Genomic DNA, 24,720 nt, shown 5'->3' on the forward strand with positions numbered 1-24,720 from the left:
AGCCCCTACTTTAACACGACCGTCTCCCCCCTCCCCCCGTCCGACATTCCTTCCTTGGAATCGCTGCTGGCTTTGGAGGTTTGCAGGCGACGCCTCCGCTTTGACGCTTTTGACTCGTTGCCATTTGCGCCATTTGCTTGACTTTGCGATTTGGGCGACGAGCATGTTCGCCCGTTGCTTCGTCGCCGCGTTGCTCGGCTTGTCGCGTTTCGCCGAGTGCAACCCGAACCCGCTCGGCGATGTCGTCGTGGAGCGACGCTTCATCCCGCCGACGTGTACGCGGCAAGTCCACGACGGGGATCACGTCCGCTATCACTACAACGCCACTTTGCTCGACGGCGGAAAACCGTTTGATTCCAGGTAAGGGCACCCGTCGGGCTTTTTTTTGTTTTTTCAGTTTTGGCCCGGGGGGTGGGGAGTGTTCTTCAAGTTCTTCAAGTTCGACTTTTGTCCGCCAGATGGCGCCGTTGCAGCCGTTTTCAGCCTGGACTTGACACGTCTCACCATTCCAACTCGTCTTTCCCTTTTTTCTTTTGGTTTAGCTACCAGCGAGGGGCGGCCAAGGTGGGCCTTCTCGGGGAAGGTCGCATGATCGCCGGCATGGAGAAAGGCCTGCTCGGCATGTGCGTCAACGAGCGGCGCACCCTCACCGTCCCTCCGCGTTTGGCCTACGGCAGCGGCGGAGCAGGTGGGAGGCCTTGGCGTCTGATGTTCAAAGGCCGAGTTTTGAAGTACCTTGACAAAATGGTCGCCCGCAGGAGACGCCGTCCCTCCGGACAGCACGCTGGTCTTTGACGTCCTTCTGCTGGATCTGTGGAACAAGGCCGACCTGGTGGTCAGCAAAAGCGTCAGCAGCCCCAAAGACTGCCGACGTTCGGTGATGCGCGGCGACTTTGTGCGTTACCACTACAACGGCAGCCTGCTGGACGGCACCGCCTTTGACTCCAGGTGAGGAGGGGGGCCGCTTTTGGTCGCCGAGAAGCTTCCCGGTCCCGGTCTCGCGTGTGACGACCTGTCACGTGCGCCGGGGTGGGTGTCGTTCGTTGACTTGTTTGGGCTCGTATGAGCCCCCCACGCAGCTACGGGCGCAGGCGGACGCGCGACTCCCTGGTGGGCGAAGGCTGGCTGGTCAAAGGCCTGGACGAGGGCCTGCTGGGCATGTGCGTGGGCGAAGTGCGCAAGATCCTCATCCCGCCTTTCAAAGGCTACGGAGAAAAGGGCTCAGGTTAGATGGCGCTGAAAGGCGCCCCTCTCGTTGTCGCCTTGGAAACGCCGCGTATATTGATTTGATTGGCGCAGGAGCGGAGGTGCCCCCCCACGCCACCTTGCTGTTCGACGTGCTGCTGGTGGACCTCCACAACCCCAAAGACAACATCACGGTGGAAGAAGGGGAGGTGCCCGAGTCGTGCGCCCGCAGGACGGCGGCGGGCGATTACGTCCGCTACCATTACAACGGAAGCTTCCTGAACGGCGAGGCCTTCGACAGCAGGTCAGCTCGCCGTTTGTTCCCCGAGCGCCCACGTCCTCCTTTTGGCCCCCGCTCGTGCGTCCCGCAGCTACCGCAGGAACGGCACCTACGACACCTACGTCGGGATGGGCTACGTGATCGCCGGCGTGGACCGGGCCCTGCTGGGGCTCTGCGCGGGCCAGCGACGGAGGGTCGTCATCCCGCCGCACCTGGCCTACGGCCAAGGCGGAGCAGGTGCCGCACAAAACGCCATTGACTGGCAAACAAACGTGTCCAAAGTAACAAACAAAACCGTTTTTTTTTTTTTGTCCTCCCTCCCTCCACCTCCACCTGCTTTTTGCAGGCGACGTGATCCCGCCGTCCGCCGTGCTGGTCTTTGACATCCACGTGGTGGACTTCCACAACCCCGGCGACCAAGTGGACGTGCAGGTCCTCCACCGGCCCCGAGACTGCAAGCGCACCAGCGAGGTGGACGACCTGGTCCACTACCACTACAACTGCAGCCTGGTGGACGGCACGCGCCTCTTTTCCTCGTCAGTTGTGCTCTTTTGGCCCTTTGAGCCCTTTTGTTTTCTGTGAAACGCAAGCTCGATGTGCGCGGCGGCAGGCACGACAACGACAACCTCCAGGACGCCGTGCTGGGCTCGGACAAGGTGATCGACGGGCTGGAGCGGGCCTTGCAGGGCATGTGCGAGGGCGAGAGGCGAAAGGTCACCGTGCCGCCTCACTGGGGCCACGGCGAGAAAGGAGGCGAGTACTTTGGCGCCCGCCCGCTCGGGGTTTTCGGAGGGCGTGACGCCCTCTTTGTCGCCCGCTTCAGCCCCCGGCGTGCCGAGCGGCGCCGTGCTGATATTCCACGTCGAGATGGTGCGCGTGCAGAAGGGCGTGCCGCCGGGTTACCTCTTCGTGTGGCTGGAGGCGACGCCGGCGCCGGCGGATTTGTTCCGGGCCATGGACGTCAACGAGGACCGGGTCGTCCTCCCGGAAGAGGTGGCGCCTCTTTTTTTTTTTTTTTTTTTTTAACCCCGCGGTGGCGACCGGCGAAACGCGCCGAATGCTGAACGGCCACCTTGTCTCCCTCCGGGCGCGACGTTTCCGCAGTTTGCCGACTTCATCGAGCTGCAGGTGTCGGAGGGCAAAGGTCGCCTGAGGCCCGGGACGGCCCCGGAGCGGGCGATCGCCGACATGTTTGCCAACCAGGACCGCGACCGGGACGGCCGCATCACGGCCTCGGAGCTCAAGCTCAAAGTGGACGAGGACGCGGAGCGAGCGCGACGCGACGAGCTGTGACGGGCGCCGTCTCGTGGCTCGTCTCAGGTACCCGCAAAGAACAATCGCCCGGACTCGAAAGCTCCTTTTTCGGCCATCTTTTCGCGGTCGGATGGGACTGATAAAATGCACTGTCGGGCGGGACGCGCGCACGCAAAGCCAAAAAAAAAGGACGCCACGTGACAACTGGCGGTGCTCTCGTAGTGCCCGCGGTGGGCGATCCGTTGGGCTGGAACGCGTGTCCAACGGCGCCGGAGAAGATGACCAAAGGGGGTGTGGCCAGGGCTAAAAAAAAAAAAGCCAAAGGACGAAGCAGAATCCCGTGTTGATGACATCATTAAAGTGAAAAAGTGTGTACTTTGACTCGATCGCAGGAGGGCAATCGGAACTGTTGTTGGACTCATTGATGGGCTGCCCCTCCCCTGAAAATACCTCCAACTGATTTCCAACCACCAATTTTCTCCCGTTTGTTCGTCTCAGAGGTTGCTATCCCTTCCTTGTCCGCTGGAGGGCGGTGTCGCTGTCGCCAATTCGTTTCAAAATGGTCACATTCGAAACTTGAGAACCAGCCTTTGTGTGACCTTTTGTCATCTGTTTATTTAACACGGCTCGGTAAACAAAAGACAAGCGTCATTTGTTTCCCTCGAGCTTATTTTGCTTCCAACAAACGGCACCGGGTCCATTCCGGGAGGGGAAAGTCCTCCCTTAAGTCGCCCTCTCCCACACGTAGGGCGGCGGGGGGCTTTCATTGGGTCCTTCTGGAACACATCTGTGGCGATTGCGCCGCAGAGTGTACGCCAGCAACCGTGTTGCTTAAGAAATTGGATTCTGTCGAGAAGGGGGCAGGGAGGGGGGGGGGTCTCCACAAACATAGCGAGAAAGCGAAAAGGCGCCGCTGCGTGTTGACTCAAGAGTTAATGAATGGATGACTGGAAGCTGGAACGCCAGCGACGCCTTGGAAACCGGCCTCTTTTCCCAGGAAGACAAAAGCCAGAAGGGGCGCCCCAAATGAAAATGGCCTGTTTGCAGAGACCCCGCCAAGTACGAAGGGGGGTGGGGGGCGCAAGGCCGGGCCAAGGCGAAGGTGGGCCTCCGAGCATTCCACGCGGCGCCACTGACAGCCACTAACGTGTACTTGACAAGGAGAAAAGGGCCGTCGCAGGAGGAGAGGGAGACAAAAGGGAAAGCCAAGGGGGTGGTGGTGGTGGTGGTGGTGGTGGGGGGCTGTCCTTACTTGCTCTCCTCGGCGTGGGAGGGCGCACAGCGAGGGACTCACTTTAGCTTTGCTGTGTGCAAAGGCCAAGCGAGAAGGGCGCAATTTCACCCCCAAAACAAGCGAAAAGTGGGGGTCCGTCAGCCACGATGCACTGCGGCCGGAGGGCTCCTCTTCCTCTTCTTCTTCTGGTTCGCTGGTTCCTGGCGGGGCTCCCGGCGGCCGTCTCGGACTTGCGGCATCACCGCTACGAGGACATGGCCAGAGCTCTGTTGGCCGTGCACAACCGCTGCCCGTCCGTCAGCCGCGTGTACAGCGTCGGGCGCAGCGTGGAGGGCCGCCACCTCTACGTGATGGAGTTCAGCGACAACCCGGGCGTCCACGAGCCGCGTGAGTCGGCGCTCGACCCCGAGCGCTATTGGGCGACTCGCAACGCCGCGGCCCTTCGCTTGCTTGTCTCGACGTTCGTTCGCTCGCAGGGGTCAAAGGTCACCTGAAAACCGTGTTTGAAACGCGGGCGGGGTGCGGACTTTTTCTTTCCGCCGCGTACAAAACATGTCAAGGTTGTGGCAAGTGACGCTCGCCTGTTTGGGTTTGGGCGCATTCTTCCCCTTTTTGAGTGCCGGCGTGGTTTTCCCTGCTTCCTCCCAAAATAGAAACCAAGAATGTGAGATCTGGGCAGTTATTCACATGCACAATCCTGAAAACGTTTTTTTTTTTTTGCGGTGATGGAAAAAACATCTGGAATTGATTTGGCGTCACGTTCCAGAAGCCTGCTTGGGATATTTCAGCTTGTTTTTGCAACTGTTCTCATAACCTTTTATGCCTTTTGTGTGTGTGTGTGTGTGTGTGTGTCCCTCCCTCCCCCCAGTGGAACCCGAGTTCAAGTACGTGGGCAACATGCACGGCAACGAGGTGCTCGGCCGCGAGCTGCTCATCAAGTTCTCCCAATTTCTCTGTGAGGAATTCCAGGCGGGAAATGAGCGGGTGATCCGGCTGCTCTCCGACACGCGCATCCACATCATGCCCTCCATGAACCCCGACGGCTACGAGGTGGCCGCCAGGCAGGTAAGGCGCTACGGGGTCATCGCCGCTCGACCAGCAAAATGGCGGCAAAAGCGGCGCCGGCTTCTCCGCCAGGGGCCCGAGTTGAACGGCTACCTGGTGGGGCGAGGCAACGTGCGCCAAGTGGACCTGAACCGCGACTTTCCCGACCTCAACGCGCTCATGTATTACTACGAGAAGAGCAACGGGCGCAACCACCACCTGCCGCTGCCGGACAACTGGGAGCAGCAGGTCGCTCGGACGCCTTTTTACCTGGGGGGGGGGGAGAAAAAGTGAGGTTTTGAACATGGCGTCCAATCCCCAGGTGGAACCGGAGACCCGGGCGGTCATCAAGTGGATGCAAAGGCACAATTTCGTCCTGTCCGCCAATCTCCACGGCGGCGCCGTAGTGGCCAACTACCCCTTTGACAAGTCGCGGGACGCCCGCATCCGAGGGAGGACCACCTACGCCGCCACCCCGGATGACAAAATCTTCCGAAACGTAAGCCGCCGCCGTTTGTCTCTCGGGAAACGGCGCCGTGAACCGGTCTTGCGTGCGTGTCAGTTGGCGAGGACGTACTCGTACGCGCACGGCTGGATGCACAAAGGTTGGAACTGCGGCGACTACTTTGACGAGGGCATCACCAACGGCGCCGGCTGGTACTCGCTCTCCAAGGGTCAGTCAATCAAAAGTTGTTGCCGTTCCGTTCCGTCCCGTCCTTGGGTGGCGCTTTTTCAAAGCTTTTGGCTTGGTCTGGCGGCGGCGGCGGCGCAGGCATGCAAGACTTCAACTATCTGCACACCAACTGCTTTGAGATCACGCTGGAGCTCAGCTGCGACAAGTTCCCTCCCGAGTCTTCGCTGGACGGAGAATGGCTGGGCAACCGCGAGGCGCTCATTTCCTTCGTGGAGCAGGTTGGCGTGCACGTTAGCTCATCAAAGGTGGGACGGCTGAAAGCTAGCAAGCTCGCCCTCGCTCGCAGGTGCATCATGGGATCAAAGGCGTGGTGTACGACCAAAACAACAACCCCGTCAGGAACGCTGAGATCTCCGTGTCGGGCATCGACCACGACGTGACCAGCGGTTGGTTGTTTTTCCTCGGACGCTTCCCTCTCGCTACTCAAATGGTTCCAACCGCGTCGATGCCCCCCCCGACAGGAGTGCACGGCGACTATTTCCGGCTCCTGTTGCCCGGCACGTACGCGGTGACGGCCTCCGCCCCGGGTTACGCCGTCTCGTCCGGCGCCGTCACGGTGGGGCCGGCCGGAGCCACCCAGGTAAGTACTCGTCCGTCCAAAACAAAGCGTCACGGCGCCATTTTGAAACGGGAACGCCGGCCGTCAACGGATGACCTCTTCTCGCTTGCGTATCGGGACATTTTTCAAACAATCATTGACGGAGAATGTTTTGACTTTGTCTCTCTCGGCGGCAGCGTGATTTTTACTTGAAAAAGGCCCCCAAACAAAGCGTCAAGACCAAGCAGCCCCACGGCAGGAGGAACGCGTCGGCCCCCAAGTCCGCCTTCAAACTGGGCCCCAGATGAGACAAACACTTTTTATCTTTGCAGGCCCGTACTGATGTTTTGGTTTGTTTTCACGTTTTTCTCCTGAATAAATAATTATTGCAGTACAATAAGATGTCTGTCATCATTTATCAGAATCAGAATACCTTTATTCGTCCCGCAATGGGGAAATTTGCAGTCCACAGCAGCAATTGAAGAGGGATGGGGTTGGGGTGGGAGTGAAAGGATAGAAAACAAGATATTCTAAGCATAACAAAATAAATTTACCATCTATTTAAAATGGCATTTTCTGTGTAGCTCTATCTCTTGTTTCCATTTATAATTGTATTTTATTTATTGTATTCGATTGATAATTGTATTTTATTTATTATTGTATCTATGCTTGTCTGTGACTGTAAAGTGTCCCTGAGAGCTTTGATAGGCGCTTGAAATCTTCTTGAAAAAAAAAGTAATATTATTATTATTATTATTATTTCATAGCGGGGGCGAATTATATTTTGTCAATAAATTCTTATGAATTATTCATTGCTTTTCATCTGTTGTGCTGCTTCCGGGCGTTTGTTTTCGTATTGAAGCAATTAACCAATCATATTTCGGCCGTCGTTTGTTACCAGGGTCAGAAATCTGCCTGGACGCCTTCTCAATCTGTTCTCGCACAAGAAAAGTGTCGACGAAACTGTCGCTTTAACCAATCAGAGTTCGAGTTGGAGACGGGAACAGCTTCCCGCCAGAACTGCTCAACGTTAGCTTTGCAAACATTGATTGGCCAGACACTAGCCAAACATAGTTTGCGAAAACTGCTATTATCACTAACCGCTAGCAACGAGCACAGTGGCGCAGCGTATCTGTAGCGACAAATCTATTGTTGCGTTGATTTCATCGCGGTTTTGTCCAACCAAAATGGCTGAAGGAGGAGAAGAAATTGATTTGGTGGCAGATTTACTCTTCAAGCCATTTTCAAGACGGACCTTTCGAGAAAAGACGGATATCACGAAGAAAGGTCGGATAGTGATTTCCTGCCTAACGTTACCCTCTAGTGGACGTGTAGTAAATCACGGCCCACATTTTACAGTCGCTGCTGTGAATTGATGAAGACGTAACAGGCCGACTTGTGAAATGCAAAGCTCGCCACTATTTGAACATGAAAAGAATCCGTGTTGTCTTCCTGTACAGTCGTTTTGGGGGAATCCACAATCCACCGAAACGCTCCTTCGGCGCTCGTCCACCGGGTGGCGCCAGAGGACGAGATGTGACAAAAGGCCGCTTCCCCGACAACGGCCAAATTCCGTCACGGTTGGTGGCGCGTTTTTTTATGCGGACGCAACACTCCAGTCCAATGTATTCTCGTCGGTGGGCGTGCGGGGGTTGTGTACACAAAGCCCTGTCGTCACGGATGCGCCTACGTTGCTAAGCAACCGTCATACTCGTCACAAGCAGCGGCAATTTATGATTTACCCTCCGAATGTGGTGACGCCTGAAAAGACGATCAATGTTTATTGTGTGCAGAGGGAAGGGGTCGCTTTCGGCGCGCTGCATATGGCATATTATATGGCATATTTTGTGCGTTTTTTGCAAACACGCCAATGAGCGTCGAAGGCCATCTGTTGTCAATCAGCTCCAATCCGAGACGAGCTCGCTCCAATGGGTGTGGGCCTGTTCTGGATTGGATTGTGTGGAACCTTCCTCTTTGTACGTGACTGCGTAGAACTATTTCGACAAGATATGGAGACCGGAAGGGTGACGTATTACCGGTTTGACCTGGATCAACATGCCGCTCGGGCCTTGGACATTCCCCAGCCACTGCGTCCGTATTTTAGTGTCACTTCAATGGCTTCCCTTTCCCGCGTTCCCGCTCGAGAGTCGTCTCGGTTTCCTCACATTGTTTTTTTGCACATATGAGATCACATGAGGAAGCTGTCATGCAGAATCAGCAAAAACTCCAAACACGACAGTCCTTTTCGCTCCGCCGCGATGTCCTCAGTCAGGATAGAATGTTACTTTTCAATGGATCGTGAATTGCAACATACGTATCAAGAAAATGAATGACCTCATCGGGAGGATCAAGTGCATTCTTAACATGGGCTGCATCAGTCACATGCGGATTGATGACCAAATAATAACATGAGAACAAATGCCTTTTTTTTCAAGATTATCACAGCAAAAAGGTATTGGATATGTATTATTGTGCATGACAGTAAATGAGAACACCACAATCAGAATGAGAAAACCCTTATTCGTCCCGCAATGGGGAAATTTGCAGTCCGCAGCAGCAATTTGAAAGGATAGAAAAACAAGATATTCTAAGCATAGTAAAATAAAAATATCATCAGGCTGAGATGTATACTGTAAATGTGCAAAACCGTTTCATAAAAAAACGACATAGTGCAAGTATCAAGAAAGGTATGTTGATATATGTAGCTGTATTGCAGCAATCCATATTTACAGTACAAGACTTTTCATTATTGGGCGTAATAATAATAATAACTAAATAGTTATGGCGTTTAAAAGGGGATAGTAATCTTGAAACGACGCACGCAGTCCGTAGGGGCGATGTTTTCGTTCAGGCATTTCACGGGGCAGCTAAAAGAGCCGATTGGAAAAAAGGCTACTTTCCTATTCTTTTGAGTCAGGCCTCAAGGCGGGGCAACTAACGGGAGGTCTTTGGAAAAAAAATGTGTGGTGTGTTTATGTGTGAAAAAAAACGGCATGGATGGATGGGCTCCTCGCCCATGAAAAAGACCAAGTGACAGCAACACTCGCTGTCCTGCGCCAGCACTCTTTTGCAGACAAAACGGCGCAGCAACTCGCTTTGTGATGATTGCTTTCTAGCAAGACGCGGCGGCGGCGGAATTGCACAAGTTGCGCGCGGACGACACGAGTGCCAACTACCACATCATCAGCGGAGCGGAGCGGTGCGGGAGTTGCCGTCGACGCGTGTCCGCTCGGGTCTTGAAAGCTGTCGCTGGATTTCGATCACCCGAAAAGGTAAGAAGCATTTTGACCGAAAACGTCAAGTGTCTTGCTTTGTAAACCGCTCCAAAGTGGAGATCCTGCTTCCTATCACACCCGTCGCGTCTGTGTACGATCAGCTGTTTCCCAAACTTTACTGTTGACTTCAAAAAAGGCACTCAATATTGTTTTCGTTTTGTACGCCCTGTCATCGGATAGGCGCGCGCGTGTTTTTCTCTTCTGCCTTTTGACAGACACTGTTGGACAAATCAAACATACACGAGTTGCAGTTTTCCATTCAAGTGAAACGTTTGTTTTCCCTTCAAGTGGCAGAATTCAGTGAGGAAGGAACCGGAGATGCTCGCCTTGAAATGTCTGACGCCTTCCATGAAATCGTGCGTGAGCGTGCCATTCTGTGCATTTTGGTCTGGTGTTGAAGGCCCGGAAGCGGTTTTAAGTGTCAGTCATCATTGCGAGGGGTCTGTCATTTTTCTCGACTTGTGTGCAGGGAGGCTGCGTAGATTGCCCAAAGGGATCGGACGTGATGTGAGGCAGTGATGCTGCATTTCTTCCTTCTAGTCCAGTTTTGCTCATTCCATTTGGATTTGTCCATCAGAACAAACCCTCGACTTTCTCGCCCTGAATGGATCCAGACTTGAGCCGTCCCGTTATGACGACGCCCTTCCAATACGAGAGGTGTTACATAATGGTATCCGCCCGCGCAAGCAATTTGGGCTCGCGGCATGTTTGCAGGGTGTGGCGTCCCCCCCCCCCCGGCACCCTTTTTGCTGTTCTTGGCTTTTCAAAAGCGAGCCCCTGGTTTCCGAGGCGATGCGAGCGCAGACGTCCGAACTGTTGCCCTGTCTATGCAAAGCATGGCCTCCACTCGGTATGGGCGTTTGTCGTTTGTATTCGAGGCGTGCTTGGGAAAGGACATGGAAAAAGAGGAGGAGGCCTGTGTGCGAGATTCTGGCATCCTCCTGTGGAATTCCCTGACGCCCCCTTGCCAAATAGGAAAACTGAATGCGGAACGGCATTTTTCCGTGGGACGCCGCCGGCCGGGGTTTCCTCCTTCGTCCTTTTCGCCGGCAAGAGGATTGGTCGCCACTGACGTCATGTTGCCTTGACAGAATTCTGTGTTCCCTCGCCGTGGGCGGACGAGCCCGGCATTTGGTGCCTCGCTGAATCCACCCGCCGCTATCCCCATGAAATCTTACAAACTGTCAATACAAATGTGCGATAGAAAAGCATGCAAACGTGACAGGTATGCGACCCCCCCACAGTGTTGGGAATATTCAAATCCAATTTCCCCCAAACGTGTTGGCTAGTGTTTTTTTTCCCCCGTGTCATATTGAATTCCAGCTGACTGGGCAACAGTTGGTTTCCAAAGAGATGCGTCCGGCCCTCTCCAGAGGCTTCTGCCGCTAGACACGTGGCGCCCAGTCTGCCCCCGTGGCGCTCTGAATGGACCAAGAGCCGCCGGCGTCAGGTCAATAAAGGATGCTGACCGTCAGCAACTGCCTGCCCATGTCGTGTCGGCCTTGCCTCTGCCGCGCGGGAATTGCAATCTGAAGCTCAAACTAGTCAATCTCCATTCATTGGAATCTCGTCACGTTCAAAGCTCATTTTACAAAATAGAACAGGAGGTCCCAAAGTTACGTTTTGCTTTTTGTGTGTGTGTTTGTCCGAATACTGCAACTGACTGGAAGACACCGTTGGTCTCCATCTCTGCTACAGGAAATAGCAGCACCTGGTGGCCATTGGCGGTACCGCCCTTGAGTCCTCGAGGCCCTATCTGGCTCCAATTTGACTTTTTGTGTTTTGAGTCAAAGACTGCCCCTTTGTCGTGTGGGCTTCCACAAGGTTCACATCTGGGGCCTTTGCTATTCTTGTCATACAGTGGTCCATCTATACCTCTGAAAGTCTCTTAAGACAAGAATCCATGTTGGGCGAGTCCCCCGCTGCCTATTTGACGAGTGCCACCAGGACACGTTAGAATGCGCAAAGTTCATGTCGTTATCAGGACCTTGTAAAGGTTCCAGAAGGAGACGCACCTGTTTTGATCTACCCATGATGTGCCAAGCAGGAATGCTCACAGCAAATGGTTTTGTCTTTGACCCCAGGATTGTCTTTTGCCCTCTTTGTCTTTCTTTTCAACCCCATACAAACGTGACCTCCATCTGGTCCTTTTGGTGAGTCAGAAACTTGTGACACCCTCAACAAGTTCAGTGGGAAATTTCCGGGCCCCGGCGTAAAAGTCATCAGGCGACGCGGTGACACAGTCACCCAGACCCAAAAATAACAATAAGGAGCTTGTCTGGCCGCATGCAGATCTGCGGATTAGCCGGCAGAAAGCGCTTGCAGCAGTCCAGCGGCCCTTTGCCAGTCCAGGTGAACGTCAACCTCAATGGGCACTTTTGGAAGACGCAACCGCCCAATTAGTCTTGCTTCCTGTCAGGGTTTTAACCCCCCCCCCCCACCACCACCACCACCGCATTCACTTGAGGCATGACGGCTGCAAATGTTGCAACTTGTCATCCACTCCCTTGCAGGATCGTCTTGTTCACCTGCCGGGTTCACGTGTAGCTTTGTGCATGCCGCGACGCGCTTCCACAACGCAGCTAGCGGAACGCAACGCTTGTCGCTCTTGACATGTGAAGGCAGATGAGTGAAAAATCACCAATTTGGTTAGCAACCACTTCCAGAGTCCAAAAAAACAACAAGTCTTCAGTCATTAGCAATCGCATGACTACGTTGAGTCAAGGTCAATTTCTTCTTCTTTCCGACGCCGATGTGTCAGCCATTTGTGTCAGTTTGTTTTGTTTTGACCGCCAGTCTCGCCGCCTCCAGGGTCGCACGCCCGATCAGCCTCTCCTCTCCCGCCTTGCGTTTTGCTCGGAAACGGAGTTCCGGCGTGCGGCGGAGGATCACGCCGAACGTGACCCCAATTTGTCGTCCGTCCACGCAGGTTATGAGTCATGGAAGCGGGATCGCTGGCGCGCGCCGTGTTCGACTTCCTCCCCAGCGTCTCGGAGGAGCTTCCCCTCTTCACCGGCGACGTGATCGAGGTGCTCGGTGTGGTGGATGACTTCTGGTTGCTTGGCAACAAGGACGGCGTCACCGGTCAGACCCCCGTCCAGAGAACGTCGGAGCGATTCGGGATATTTGCGGAAAGATGGCGACAAGTAAGGAATTTTGGGTTTCCCTCATCTGTGCCCACCTCCAGGTCAGTTTCCCAGCACGTTTGTGGAAGAGGTGAGCATTCCCGACTGCAATCCTGAAGATCGCCTCTTTGTGTGCATCAATGACTTCTGCTCCACGCAAGCGGGCGCTCTTTCCCTCGTGAGAGGTATGCCGTTGAAACGTGACCGTTTGAGAGAAATCGAGAAATCAAATCGTGCCTCTGTCGCCAGCCAAGAAGGAAAATGGCCAACGTTTGTATCAGGCTGCTTCCTCAAATTGCCCACTAGATGTCCTCAGATGCTACTCGGAGACTCTGGCGCAAATTCACCTGTTGCTTTCTTTTTTATTCGTTTCCTGGAATTCTTTTTATGACATGAGGGCGAGTCATTCTTTTACCGTCACGCTCACCTCTAGAGACAACCATGCGTCACACTGCTCTTGACGATTACAAAGAAAAAAAACATTCCAATGCTAATACCGTGTTAGCGTACATCCTAGTTTTGAATCAATTCAACAAATTCCATTTCCTGCATGTGGGGAAATGTGTGTTGAATAGCGGTAGGAATTTCCACACTCCTCATGGCCCCGTCCCACTTGTGCTCGCAGACACAATGGAAGGCGGAGCCACGGGATCTTTGGAATGTGACCCCCTAACTCGTATCGGGTCCGCCTCATGCCCTCCATAAATAAACTTAGCAGATATGAGCATGAGAAGGTTTTCCCTTTCTCGCGCTCACTCGTCCATTTGGAGACATCAAAAGCAAACTCAAATGCAGTCAATAAAGTTCCTTTCTTAACTCGGCGGGTTTTAATTGGCCGCGCGGGAAGAGTGAAAATGTCCGTCAGCGGCCATGTCAAAAAATGGGCTTGGCCCCCAAGGGTCAAGTGAGCGCTGGATGTTGCAATAAGCGAGGCCCCGTTGTGCGTTTCCGCAGGTGACGTACTGGTGGGCCAGACGGGCGAGCCCTCGGCCTTTGGGGAATCGTGGCTTTGCGGCCGCGACGCCCGGGGGGCCGCCGGCGTCTTCCCGGCGTCCTGCGTCAAGGAGCTGAACCTCTCGTGCCGCTCCAGGCGGCTTTCGCAGCGCTCGATCCGGGCCGGCGCTTCGGACCTGCCGCCGTACGCCCTGGGCCAGGCCCGGGCGCTCATCGGTCTGCAAGCGCAGCTCAGCGAGGAGCTGGACTTTCGCCAGGGCGACTACATCGTCATCGTGGGGCTGCCCGAGCCGGGCTGGTTTGAGGGCGAGCTGGACGGCCGCAGGGGCGTCTTTCCGGAGGGCTTCGTGGAGCTCCTCGGTCCTCTACGGTCCCCCCAGGAGCCGGCGGGGTCGGGCCCTTTCCAACACGGGCGAGACCGCGCCGCCGAACAAGATGCGGAGGTCGAAGAGCGGCGAGAGGATTTGGCCCCGGAGGACGACGCCGAGGCGGAGGGCGACGCCGCTGCGTATGGCGTGGCCCTCTACCGTTTCCAGGCCATGGAGCCCGGCGAGTTGGACTTTGATGTAGGCGACCGCATCCGGGTGGTGGACACGGCGGACGACGGCTGGCTGGAGGGGGAACTGAGGGGGCGGCGCGGCATCTTCCCGCATCGTTTTATCCGAATGGAAAACGCTTGGCCAAAAACGGGTGGCCCGGAACCCGACGGCGAGGAGGAGGACCTCAACCCGACCCCTCCTGAAGATCACACCGTATGGGATCTGGACTACTTTGAGAGGAGCAACACCAGCGCCGCTCCGGTGGAGAGCCGTTCCAATGGCGGGACGGGCTCGGCGCCGCAGAGACCCAAAGCCCGGCCGCCGGCCAGGCCCCGCCTGCCCCCTCCGCGCCCCGGCTGGCCCGCCCGAAGCCACGCCGGACCTCAATCCAGCCTCACTCTTCCCGCCGCGCATTCCGCTTGGTCCAAAGACGTCCAGAAGTGCCGCAAGGCGATGGGGAACGGCCTCGCCGCCGGTAGCCGTAGCGCCACGCTGGGCCCGGCGTTGACGAGCCAACTCCAATGGCGCCCCGGCACCAACGGGCCAACGCCGTCGTCTTTTGCGCCGGACGCTTTGGAGGCCAAACTCTCCCAGCAGCTCTTTGAGTTTGAGAAAAGCCTGACGGGGTGGCGGGACCAGCGCTCCGCCGTCTCCAGACACTTTTCCATTTTGGGCTACGGTGACGAGAGCGACGTCATCCGCGGGGCCCGGCGTCCGACGGCCTCGGAGAGACGCGGAGCTCTTCGCCCGCCACCCCCCCGCCCGCGGGCCGCACCGAGCCGCCACGCCCTACGTCCACCGCCGCCGACCCCGCGACCCGTTTCTGATCCTCTCTTCGACAACAAGCTCGCCGCCGACGAGCTGCCTCGGAGCATCTCTGACCCGACGGCCGAAGCCGAGATGGGACCGGAGCACTGCGGGCCGGAGGAAAGTTGCCCGCTGTCGCTGCGGCTCCGAGAGGTGGAGAGCGACATGGATGCGTACGCGCGAACCGCCGAGGAACTTCGGGCCCTCCTGGAGCAGCAGGAGGAGGATGAGGAGGCGCCGACTCGCCTGCAAGTCTTGGAGAACTTAGAGTTCTGCAACTACACGCTGGAGACGCTGGCTTTGGAGCAGCAACAGTTGCAAGGTCAGTCAGTGCCTCGCTCCCTTTGCAGCCTGCCGTCATCGTCTGTTATTTCACGCTGTTCTTGCCATCTTTGGGCCGCACGCTTGACAGCTTCTTTCACGAACATCAACACCCCATTACAAGCCGCTACAACTTGATTTGCATGAGCTAACACCACCCGCAGGAATGCGCTAATGCATGCACGCACACACACAGTTTCGGTTGTGATTTGGATCGGAAAGCTGGGAAGTCTTAGCCGGATCATTACAAGTTTCCGATGCAAGTAAGAGGGCGGAGGGGGGGAGGGTCTTGTTCCGTCTCAGTTTTTCACTGGCTTGTCCCTGTTGCGAGTTTTGAAGTGGGCCGTAAATTGACCCCCCCCCCCCCCTCCCACGGGAACGGCTTGCTTTCCGTTTGTGTTTGTCGAGCGACCTTTGTAGTTTGCTGCCAGATGAGATTGCGAGCCCCTGGCGGGGTGTTGATTACCTGAACTTGTTGAAAATAGGCAACCCCCACGCTCCCCCTCCCAATTTTTTTGTTGGTCATATTGCGGCATTTGTTTCCAAGTGCCGTCAAAGTCCGGCCCCCCGGGTGGGAGGCAGCCATTTCCTCCAAAGTGGTTGTTGCGGCCTACTGAGACAGCGGGAGGGCTCCCGGGCTAATCCCTGACTCATGTGACCGGACTGAATCTGGAACCCACGGAGGCCCCTCCTTCGGTCGCCCTCCCCCTTCGGTCGCCCTCCCTCTTCCCGCCGCCCCGCCTTCAACAATTGGCCCAGATCTCAGCGGGGAGGGACTGTTTCTGTTTTGCTGAGAGCAAGGAGGCGCCTGAGCCAGGCAGTCCTGCTGAAGCCATGTCGACCAGAGCCACCAAACAAGTGGGGGGCAGCGGCTCGCCCAAATGCCCGTCAGGCGGACTCTCGGCCGGCGCTTTTTGAAGGAATGCCGCCATCGGGAAGGAAGGAATAAGCCTCGTTGAAGACCAAAAGCGCCTTGGCGGCGGGCAGCATGGAGGGCCCCGCCATGTACGGCACCCCCCTCGCCTTTGCTCCTGTGGACTGGAACTTTGCCCCCGAGGCCGCGGTGAGAAGGGGCAAGAGCGTGGAAGAGTTGGGGGATGCGGGCTGGGCCAAGGAAAGGGAGCGCCTGGCCCACCTTCACCATTTGCGGCAGCTCCAACTTGGACAGCAACAGGTCGTGTACGCTCCTCCCGGCCTCCCGATGCCCTTTAACCCCGTTCGGATTCCTGCGCAGAGAGGCCCGATCGCTGCTCCGTGGCCCCCGCCGTGGGATCCCGTCCTCATGCAGGACGGCCAAACGGGCGGCGAACAAGAGCGACGGCGCCAGTCGCCTTACGGAGACGAGGGCTCTCGCAACCGCAACGTTTACTATCATCCCGGTTCTCAGGACGGGCACCTGGACGTCAGGATTTCCGAATGGAAAGGCAAACATTGCTTCTATCAAGGCCCGGAAGAAGATCACCAGCGGGACGGCGATGCCCAATTTCACGAGGACAGAAGACGAGACAAAAGAGGGACGGCAGAAAGCCAAGGTCACTGGGACGTTGACGCCCGCGGTGGTTCTCGCCCAGAATTTGAGGAGTGGGATTGTCAGGAAAAATACAGGTACCGGGAAAGGTACGCGAGAAGAAAGCACGACGACAGAGAATATTATGAAGAGAGGGGATATCGTCAACGGGACTGGTACAGAAACCACCACGACCACGATCGTTACAGGTACAGTTACGAATACGAAGACGACGATTTCCGGTATCCTGATCGTTATTTTGCCAAAGACGGGGACTATTGCCTTTCCACGGATGAAAAGGATGTATATGGAGACCGGGGGGACCATTACAGGGAACAAAAATACCAGAACAAGTACCAGGATCGGCGTTCAGAAGATGAATATGAGCGCCGAGAACACGACGACAAAGACCGAAGAGGCGCTGTAAAGTACAGGAGGCGACAAAGGGGCCAGCGTGACTACGAATGGGGCGAAGGAAACGCCGATCGACGCGGCGGGCGCTACCAGGGGGGTGAACACCGTCGCATGGACGACGAGGACTACGCTCACGACGACGAATGGCGCCGCCGTCGGACAGAAAGGGAACCAGACGAGCCTGGCGGCGGGCCTTCCCATAACAGACCGAAGAACCGATATCGGGATTTGCGCTCTTTGTCCGTGGATTCGTCTGGGGAGGAGTACCCGGGGCACCGACGCAAGACCCATTGCGAGGAATGGGTCGAAGAGCAAAACAAGAAGCTGGCTGTCCGGCAAATGCGCTCTTTTGAGGATCCCGTCTTGTACGGTCGCGGCGAGGAGCGGGACAAGGGCTACCCGTCTCACGCCGCCGACAAACGTCGCCGGAAGCCCGTTTACGTGGGCTCTCTGGACCGCAACAGCTTCTACAGGAAGTCGGCTCCAACCGCTCTGAGAAGATCGCCCTTCACCACCCTCGGGAAGCCTAGCCAAGGTAAACAAACACCCGCGTGTTGTCCCCTCGCAGATGCCGCTCACTTCCTGTACAATCGAATGTTGTCCAACACGAGAGCCAATTCAAAGCCACCTTGTTTTCATCCGGTGGCGTGTCGCCATGTACACGAGAAGTCGCCATTGCGCTGCCGGAAGAGAGCAATATGTATCTTTACTCTGTGGACCTTGCGGAACTCGTTTTGCGGCCTCTCGGGTTTTTGTTGTCATTCTCCCTCGGGGTCCTTGTCAAGTTTGCCAAAGACGTCTTCGTATGTAAACCTATTCGTCATCTTGGGCTGCCATCCTCTTTGCTCTCAAGGGAAGCCCGCAGTCCTGACCTGCATTCAATCTCAAGCGCTCTCCAGCCAGGAGATGATATTAGTTCAGCAAATAGTCATTTGGGTCTGGGGGGTGCATTGCAGAGATCTGCCGATTTGCTCGTCAAAACTATTTGAAAGTCTCTCTTTATGTCTTAAGGGACTTTTCCAACGTATGCGTTGCATCTGAGAAGAGCAGGTGGCCCCCCCCCCCACCTCTTCCATGAACGACCCCTCCCCCAGCCACTTAGACACTCGTACACAGTCCGCGAGACAGACTCGGATAGTAATCCCTAGCGTCAGCATGGCGAGCGGATGGCGGGGGTCTGTCTGGTGCCAGGCGCTAGCTAGCGCAGCTCCAGACTGACTCCTTTTCTGTCACACCGATACTGCGTGGCGAGGGGTGGGGGGGGGGGGGACGCCATTTTTCAAAACACTCCCCTGCACGCTTAGCGCCTTGTCATCCTTTAATCCCGTTAGTCTTTCAGCCCTGTCAGGAGTTTGCCTTTGATGCACGGCCAAGAAGGTTTGACCACCCTGATGCAATCCTCGTTAGCGTTGCGGTGGCTTGTTTTGGACCGTGCAGTGAGCTTTTGTCTTCCATAATCACTCAGGAAATGGAAGATGTCGCTATTTTCACCATTCCTGATAGTAAAAAGGGGTCGGGGCGTGTATACATCCGCAACCACGCTATTTGACTTTTTTTCTATCATTTTTTTAGGATTCAATGGCGGCTGTCAGGTTTGGGTTGTCAAAGTTTCGTCAGGTAGCATTTGTCTGGGTGCGATTTTTGAACCCCCCAAAACTTATCAGGGTGTTGCACTTTATGAACTTCCCCAAACACAAACGAGGCCTACCATCACGCTTGACTTGAGCGTCTGCGGCCATTGTGTCACGCCGCTCTGATCAAGTAGCATATGCTGGGCAGCCGCTTATCCGTCAGCGCTCTCCGCCACGGGTAAGGGCGGCAGGAAGGATTCACGGCGCTAATCAAGTGCGTCCATCTTGCAGGATCAGAATCATCTTTATTGGCCAAGAATGTAGGACACACAAGGAATTTGTCTCCGGTAGAACACGCTGCACTAGTATCATCATAAGAAAAATGGAGGCACTATACAGTTCTATTTGGGTTACTTTTTAGAGGGTTCATGGGGACGGGGGACGAAGCTTGGTTTGGAATCGGTGGCGCCCACCTGAGGGGAGTCGCTGGAAAAGGTGTTGGGCAGGGTGCGGAGGGTCCAGTAGGATTTTCCACGCCCTTGTTTTGATGGCGCACAACGAGCGCCTGCTAAGACTGTTTTCAAGCATGTTGGGTGAAAAATTCAAGTCACCATCCTATCTATGTCGCTTTTGCTTTGCCATCAAACTGTCGAGTGGCAAGTGTGGCTGATTCGGTGCAGAGTTTGCGAGTATTTTTGGGAGTCGGCCCATTTGGACGCTTAATGAGCGCATTGTTTTGTCACATGCAAACGGCGCGGCGGACCCTTTTGGATTCCGCATGGACGAGCAAATAAAAGTGGCGCTTGATGAAAGTGGGTCAGCGGCCGCGCCAGCCGCCGGTCTAACGTGAGAAGGATTCCAATCCGGGTGTGGGGGAGCCGGTCGTTGCCTTTCAGACCGCTCGCCACTCAAAGTTCCCATGGATTTTCTCAGAGATGACACGCCTGTCGTCGGAGCCCGAGCGCCTTTTGGCCGGCGACGCCCCGCCCGACGCCGAGGACCCCGAGCTCAGGATGCTGGACAAGCGGTCCAAGGTGATCGAGGAGATGCTGCAGACGGAGAAGGACTACATCAAGGACCTGCAAATGTGCGTGCTGGAAATCGTCCAGCCTCTGCGGAAGAAGCAGGTGACCACACGCCGCCACCTGGGACGGTGGGCTTCAGGGTCCGGAGGGGGGCGGGGGGTGTTGAGTTTTTCCAACTTTGCCATGATATCTCATTTGGCTTCCAAGGTGACCAACGTGGACTACGATGGACTTTTTGGCAACATCAACTCTGTCATCGATCTGTCGCAGCGGCTCTTTGAATCGTTGGAGGAAAGCGACTCCATCGGTGAGCCTTCCAAAGTCATCGCGAGGGGACGGGGGGGACGGTGGACGCCCATGTTGAGTCTTTGCCTCCTCCAGGAAAGGTCTTCCTGGACTTTAAAGCGGAGCTGGAGGCCGTGTACAACGTTTATTGCCAGAACCACGATGACGCCATCTCGCTGCTGGAAACCTACGAGAAGGATGACACCATCCAGTGTCATGTGTTGGAGTGTCTGGAAAGGCTCAGGTAAAAAAATACAAAATAAAGGGGGGGGGGGGGGGGTTATGAATAAAGGTGTTGTGATGAATGTCCACTTTGGATTTTGATACCAGACAAACCACAAAAGTGGATAAATAATAATAGTAGTAATAATAATACATTTCATTTATAAGCGCCTTTCAAGGTGACTTTACAGTCACAGGATACGTTAGATAGCCAGCTAGATAGCTAAATAGCTAATAGATAGCTAGATAGCTAATAAATAACACCACAAAGGTAGTTTGTTTGGTTGTTTTCCTTGTTGAAGAATCTTCGCTCTTATGGTTGATTGTATCTGACATTTTACAGAGGAATCACACACAAAAAAGGGCGCTGAGATTGACCCTTGAGGAACACCGCAGATGTGATCGATACTATATGAGTCAGGAAAGGGTGGCACCTGAGATTTTACCCAGTTTCATCAGTCTATGAGAATATGCTGATTAGTGGGATGAAAAATGTGAGGGGGAATGTGGGCGTCAAGCTAGCTGACAGAAAGAAATAAGCGCCCACCCGCCCGCCGCGGCCCCGTTCCAGCCGCTTTCCGACCTTTCCGCTTGGCTTTTTTGTTGTTAGCGCAAGCTAAAGCTCAAAAGTGGAGCAGCTTTGGAATGCGCCGCACCCGGTCGCGCCTGTTTGTCCCCGCACCGCCTCCTCAGATTACTGGCGTTGACGCAAGCGGCCGATTGAACCGGGCTCGTCGGTTTCGAACGGGAACGCCGACGCTCGAGTGATCAAAACAAAAGTGTGGGAAAATAGTTGAGGTGATGTTCGGAGGCTCATGTATCCTGTTGTCTCTTCTCACCCTCCCTCCCCCGCACCCACAGGGCCATATATCGAGAGTGGTAAGTCTCCACAAAGAGTGTTGCCATGAGCATGTCAATCATTTTGATTGCTAACACCCTTTGATTGTGTGTGTGTGTTGCATGTGGCCGTGGAATGCGACATCATGTGCAAAGTGGGAAACTAACGCCACCGTGTGGGCAAAATAATAACAGACACGGTTGGGGGGGGGGGGGCTTTGCCTTCAAGTTGAGCTATTTGGTTGCTTTTGCTCATTGGCCATTCAGTCATGTTGCCTCGCCCGTTGCCGTTTTTCACTTCGGCTCATCCGTTGTCTTCTTGTTCTTGTTTTTGTTCCTGGGGGGGCGTTCAGGGGCAAAACCAACTACATCAACCTGGGCTCTTTCCTCATCAAGCCGGTGCAGCGGGTCATGCGCTACCCGCTGCTGCTCATGGAGCTGCTGGGGGCCACGCCCGACGGCCACCACGACCGGCCCCAGCTGGCTCGGGCCCTGCAGGCCGTCAAGGAGATCAACGTCAACATCAACGAGTACAAGCGCCGCAAGGACCTGGGTGAGAATTTCATTCGGCGTCCCGCGCCCGCGCCGGTTCTGATCAACCGTCCACCCCCCAGTGGTCAAGTACAGGAAGGGCGACGAGGACACGTTCATCGACAAGATCTCCAAACTTAGCATGCATTCCATCATCAAGAAGTCCAACCGCGTCAGCAGTCACCTCAAGCACCTGACGGGCATTTCACCCCAGGTACGAGTGAGCAAGCCAGCGAGGCTTCCTCACGGGGACATGCTGGTTTCTCAACCTCCCGTCTTGACTCAGATCAAGGACGAGGCGTTCGACGAGGCGGAGAAGAGGTTCCGTCTGCAGGAGAGACTCATCAAATCGTTGGTCCGGGACATTTCTTTGTACCTGCAGCATATCAGGGTACTGCGCTTTTGCTCCCCATACGTCGGCGGACCGCCATGACGGACTGCCCTGACGGACCGCCCTGATGGATATTTTTGACTGTCTTTCAGGAATCGGCCTCGGTCAAGGTGCTGGCGGCCATTAGCTTCAGCGACATCTACACGGAGCAAAGTCTCCCTGACCCTGAGCGCTTCCAGAGAGCCCATCGCTGTATCAGCGACAAACAGTTCAGCCAATTTGTAAGTCGGGGGGGGGGAAATCTCGTCGACGTGCCGGTCCGGAGAGTTGCGTGTCAAGAAAAACTAAGCTGCGTATGGCTTGACCTGAGTTAGCCTAGCTAACAGCCGAGCGCCATCTGCTTGGGTTTTCGGTTGAGCAGAAGGAGCGCACGGAAGCCTTGGTGATCAACCCGCTGAGCCAGCTCCTGCTCATGTTCGCCGGGCCTCACAAGCTGGTCCAGAAGCGTTTCGACAAGCTGCTGGACTACGACAGCTGCAAGGAGCGAGCCGAGCGCCTGAAGGAGCGACGGGTGCAGGACGAGCTGCAGGTGGCGCGCAGCAACTACGAGGCGCTCAACGCCCAACTGTTGGACGAGCTGCCCAAGTTCCACGCCGCCGCCGAGGACCTCCTGACGGGCTGCGTCGAGGCCTTCGCTCAAGCCCAGAAGGACTTTATGAGGAGCACCTTGGGGGAGCTGAAACCTCTCCTTCAAGCCGTGAGTGCCGGCGGGATTCGGCCGGGTCAGCGTTTTTTCCGCCAGGGGCTTCAAAGCCACCTTCTCTGCAGTTTTCTCGCAAGGTTGGCGCCGAGGGCAACTTGGTGGCCCAGTTCCAGGAAGAGTACGGCCGCGTGCTCGGGCTCCTGCAGAGCTTCAGCTTCTGCCCCGAAAACCTGCCCGCCGCCGCCGCAACCAATGCCGCCGTGAGCCCCAGCAAGAAAGCCCTGGAGAAGCAGAGCTCCAAAAAGCACCTCCATGGACCCGTGAGTCCTACGCGACGCCCCGTCAGTCGGGTCTGCTTCTTTGGTTGTCCAGAAGTCTTCTGTGGCTTAACCCTGAGACCTGGTCTCTCGTCCATCCAGCCCAATTGCATCTTGCAGACGGAGCAGCACCGAGCCGGCCTGCTGGAGCGCTACGGTCCCGGGAAACTCTTCCGGGCCGAGAGGAACTTCAACGCGGCCCAGGATCTGGACGTGTCCATCCTGGAGGGGGACCTGGTGGGCGTCATTAAGCAGCAGGACCCCATGGGGAGCAACAATCGCTGGTTGATTGACAACGGCGGTAAGCGCAAGCGACGCCGACGCGGGAAGGTCGCGACCCGCCTTAACCTTTGCTCCGGTCCTTCCGCAGTCACCAAGGGCTTCGTGTACAGTTCCTTCCTCAAGGCCTTCAACCCGCGCCGTAGCCAGTCGGACGTGTCCATCGAGAGCCAGTCGTCCAACGAGTCGGGCTACGGCGGTTCCTCGCCCGTTTTGTCTCGCCAGAACAGCAACAGCACGCTAACGTTCAACCAGGAGACGGCCACGGTGGGCTTCTCGGCCACGCAAGCGTCCGCGGACCCCGCATCGTCTCGCGCTGACCTCGCCCCGTGTCGCGGCCATCGCCCCGACCCCGCCGATCGCCAGGAGTGCGCCGAGCGCCGCGCCGCCTCCGCCCGACGGAACCCGGAGTCTTCCCACCGGCGCTCGGGCCCCCGTGGCGACCCGTACGATGACGGCGGCGCCACCCCGAGCGACCGCTCAGAGTCTGACTCCGCCTCCTCGCGCCAAACTCGCGGCGACAAAGTTTCCGATTCTTACCGGTGGAGCAAAGGCGGGCGCAAGAAACCCACCTGCTCCGTCGATGATGTCAGCGAGGCCGAATCGGAGCGCGACGCCCGATTGGACCGGCACCAGGTGAGCTTTTTTTACAGCCCAAGAAATTTGGCACCCAGAATGGCACTCGCATTGAATACAAAAAGCAGCGTCGAATTCGCCAGGCAACGTTTTGAAAACCAGAAAAAAAGTCACCAGGCAATGATGGCGTTTTTGTTTTTGTTTCCAGATCTACTTTGCACTGTATTCCTTCAGTGCCCGTTGCGCCAACGAACTGAGCATTTCCGCCAACCAGCGTCTTCGCATTCTAGAGTTCCAGGACATGAACGGCAACGCCGAGTGGTGGCTCGGCGAGGCCGGCGGCCGACGAGGCTACGTACCGTCTAATTACATCCGCAAGTCCGAGTACACATGAGGGGCATTTCAACCCCGTCTAGTCGTGAGGACGACGACGACACGTTGAGTATTCAATCGGGGAAGCTTAAGAAGAGACGATTTTGAAGAACAAAACAATGTGTGTTCATAGCACTTTTTCCTTTTTGGTGTTATAAAATGGGTGTGGCCATGCCGATGGGCGTGGCCATGCCCAGCCAGATCCAACAAAAGTGTGAGGTTGCGCTTTGAGGAGAGGATGTTGTGGCGTGTGTGTGTGATTGCAAAAAAAAAAACTATTTTTATCTGCACTCCTGGGCTTCTCTCGATGCCAGTGGCCTATTTTATTAATTCTTTTTTTTAAGTGACACTGTGAAAAGACTTAATTGAATAAGGAGTGCATATTTGCTCCCTGTGTACATATTGTATGCAACGTTGTATATGGAATGTTTGCGCACCACCTTTTTTGATTAAAGCAACCATGCAAGAATGTTGATTTCATCCCTCTTTCTTCTTAGATG

The 24,720-nt window shown here is 55.7% G+C and overlaps 3 protein-coding genes across 7 annotated transcripts; all 3 read left to right on the forward strand.

Moving 5' to 3' along the window:
* Window positions 1–7: 7 nt before the first annotated feature.
* On the forward strand, window positions 8–3,090 carry fkbp10b (FKBP prolyl isomerase 10b). The gene is made up of 10 exons (XM_089014768.1): window positions 8–360; window positions 543–688; window positions 759–948; window positions 1,080–1,225; window positions 1,300–1,489; window positions 1,557–1,702; window positions 1,812–2,001; window positions 2,076–2,218; window positions 2,289–2,458; window positions 2,570–3,090. Exons 1-10 carry the CDS (start codon window positions 164–166, stop codon window positions 2,756–2,758), a joined length of 1,707 nt encoding a protein of 568 aa, XP_088870894.1. The 5' UTR covers window positions 8–163; the 3' UTR covers window positions 2,759–3,090.
* On the forward strand, window positions 2,659–6,639 carry cpn1 (carboxypeptidase N subunit 1). Of its 2 annotated transcripts, none has more exons than XM_089014771.1 (9): window positions 2,659–2,785; window positions 4,822–5,018; window positions 5,091–5,246; window positions 5,320–5,496; window positions 5,560–5,671; window positions 5,770–5,909; window positions 5,978–6,077; window positions 6,153–6,271; window positions 6,427–6,638. In XM_089014771.1, exons 2-9 carry the CDS (start codon window positions 4,851–4,853, stop codon window positions 6,535–6,537), a joined length of 1,083 nt encoding a protein of 360 aa, XP_088870897.1. In that variant the 5' UTR covers window positions 2,659–2,785; window positions 4,822–4,850; the 3' UTR covers window positions 6,538–6,638. The 2 variants fall into 2 exon arrangements, with proteins under 2 accessions (XP_088870897.1, XP_088870896.1); XM_089014770.1 differs by lacking the exon at window positions 2,659–2,785 and adding an exon at window positions 3,970–4,340 and having other exon boundaries at window positions 6,427–6,639.
* A 2,529-nt stretch (window positions 6,640–9,168) lies between these two features.
* On the forward strand, window positions 9,169–24,689 carry dnmbp (dynamin binding protein). 4 transcript variants are annotated; one of them, XM_089016040.1, is made up of 18 exons: window positions 9,169–9,501; window positions 12,434–12,588; window positions 12,692–12,814; window positions 13,584–15,251; window positions 19,676–19,869; window positions 19,975–20,074; window positions 20,149–20,296; window positions 21,136–21,153; window positions 21,465–21,664; window positions 21,726–21,856; window positions 21,929–22,033; window positions 22,126–22,254; window positions 22,395–22,730; window positions 22,802–22,996; window positions 23,096–23,294; window positions 23,364–23,539; window positions 23,639–23,908; window positions 24,057–24,689. In XM_089016040.1, exons 2-18 carry the CDS (start codon window positions 12,444–12,446, stop codon window positions 24,240–24,242), a joined length of 4,323 nt encoding a protein of 1,440 aa, XP_088872166.1. In that variant the 5' UTR covers window positions 9,169–9,501; window positions 12,434–12,443; the 3' UTR covers window positions 24,243–24,689. The 4 variants fall into 4 exon arrangements, with proteins under 4 accessions (XP_088872166.1, XP_088872165.1, XP_088872167.1 ...); XM_089016039.1 differs by having other exon boundaries at window positions 9,171–9,501; window positions 23,364–23,908; XM_089016041.1 differs by lacking the exons at window positions 9,169–9,501; window positions 12,692–12,814 and having other exon boundaries at window positions 12,550–12,650; window positions 23,364–23,908.
* Window positions 24,690–24,720: the final 31 nt, after the last annotated feature.

Source organism: Hippocampus bargibanti, linkage group LG15, assembly GCF_051943395.1.
Source record: "Hippocampus bargibanti isolate YZ-2025 linkage group LG15, ASM5194339v1, whole genome shotgun sequence".
Lineage (NCBI taxonomy): Eukaryota > Metazoa > Chordata > Actinopteri > Syngnathiformes > Syngnathidae > Hippocampus > Hippocampus bargibanti.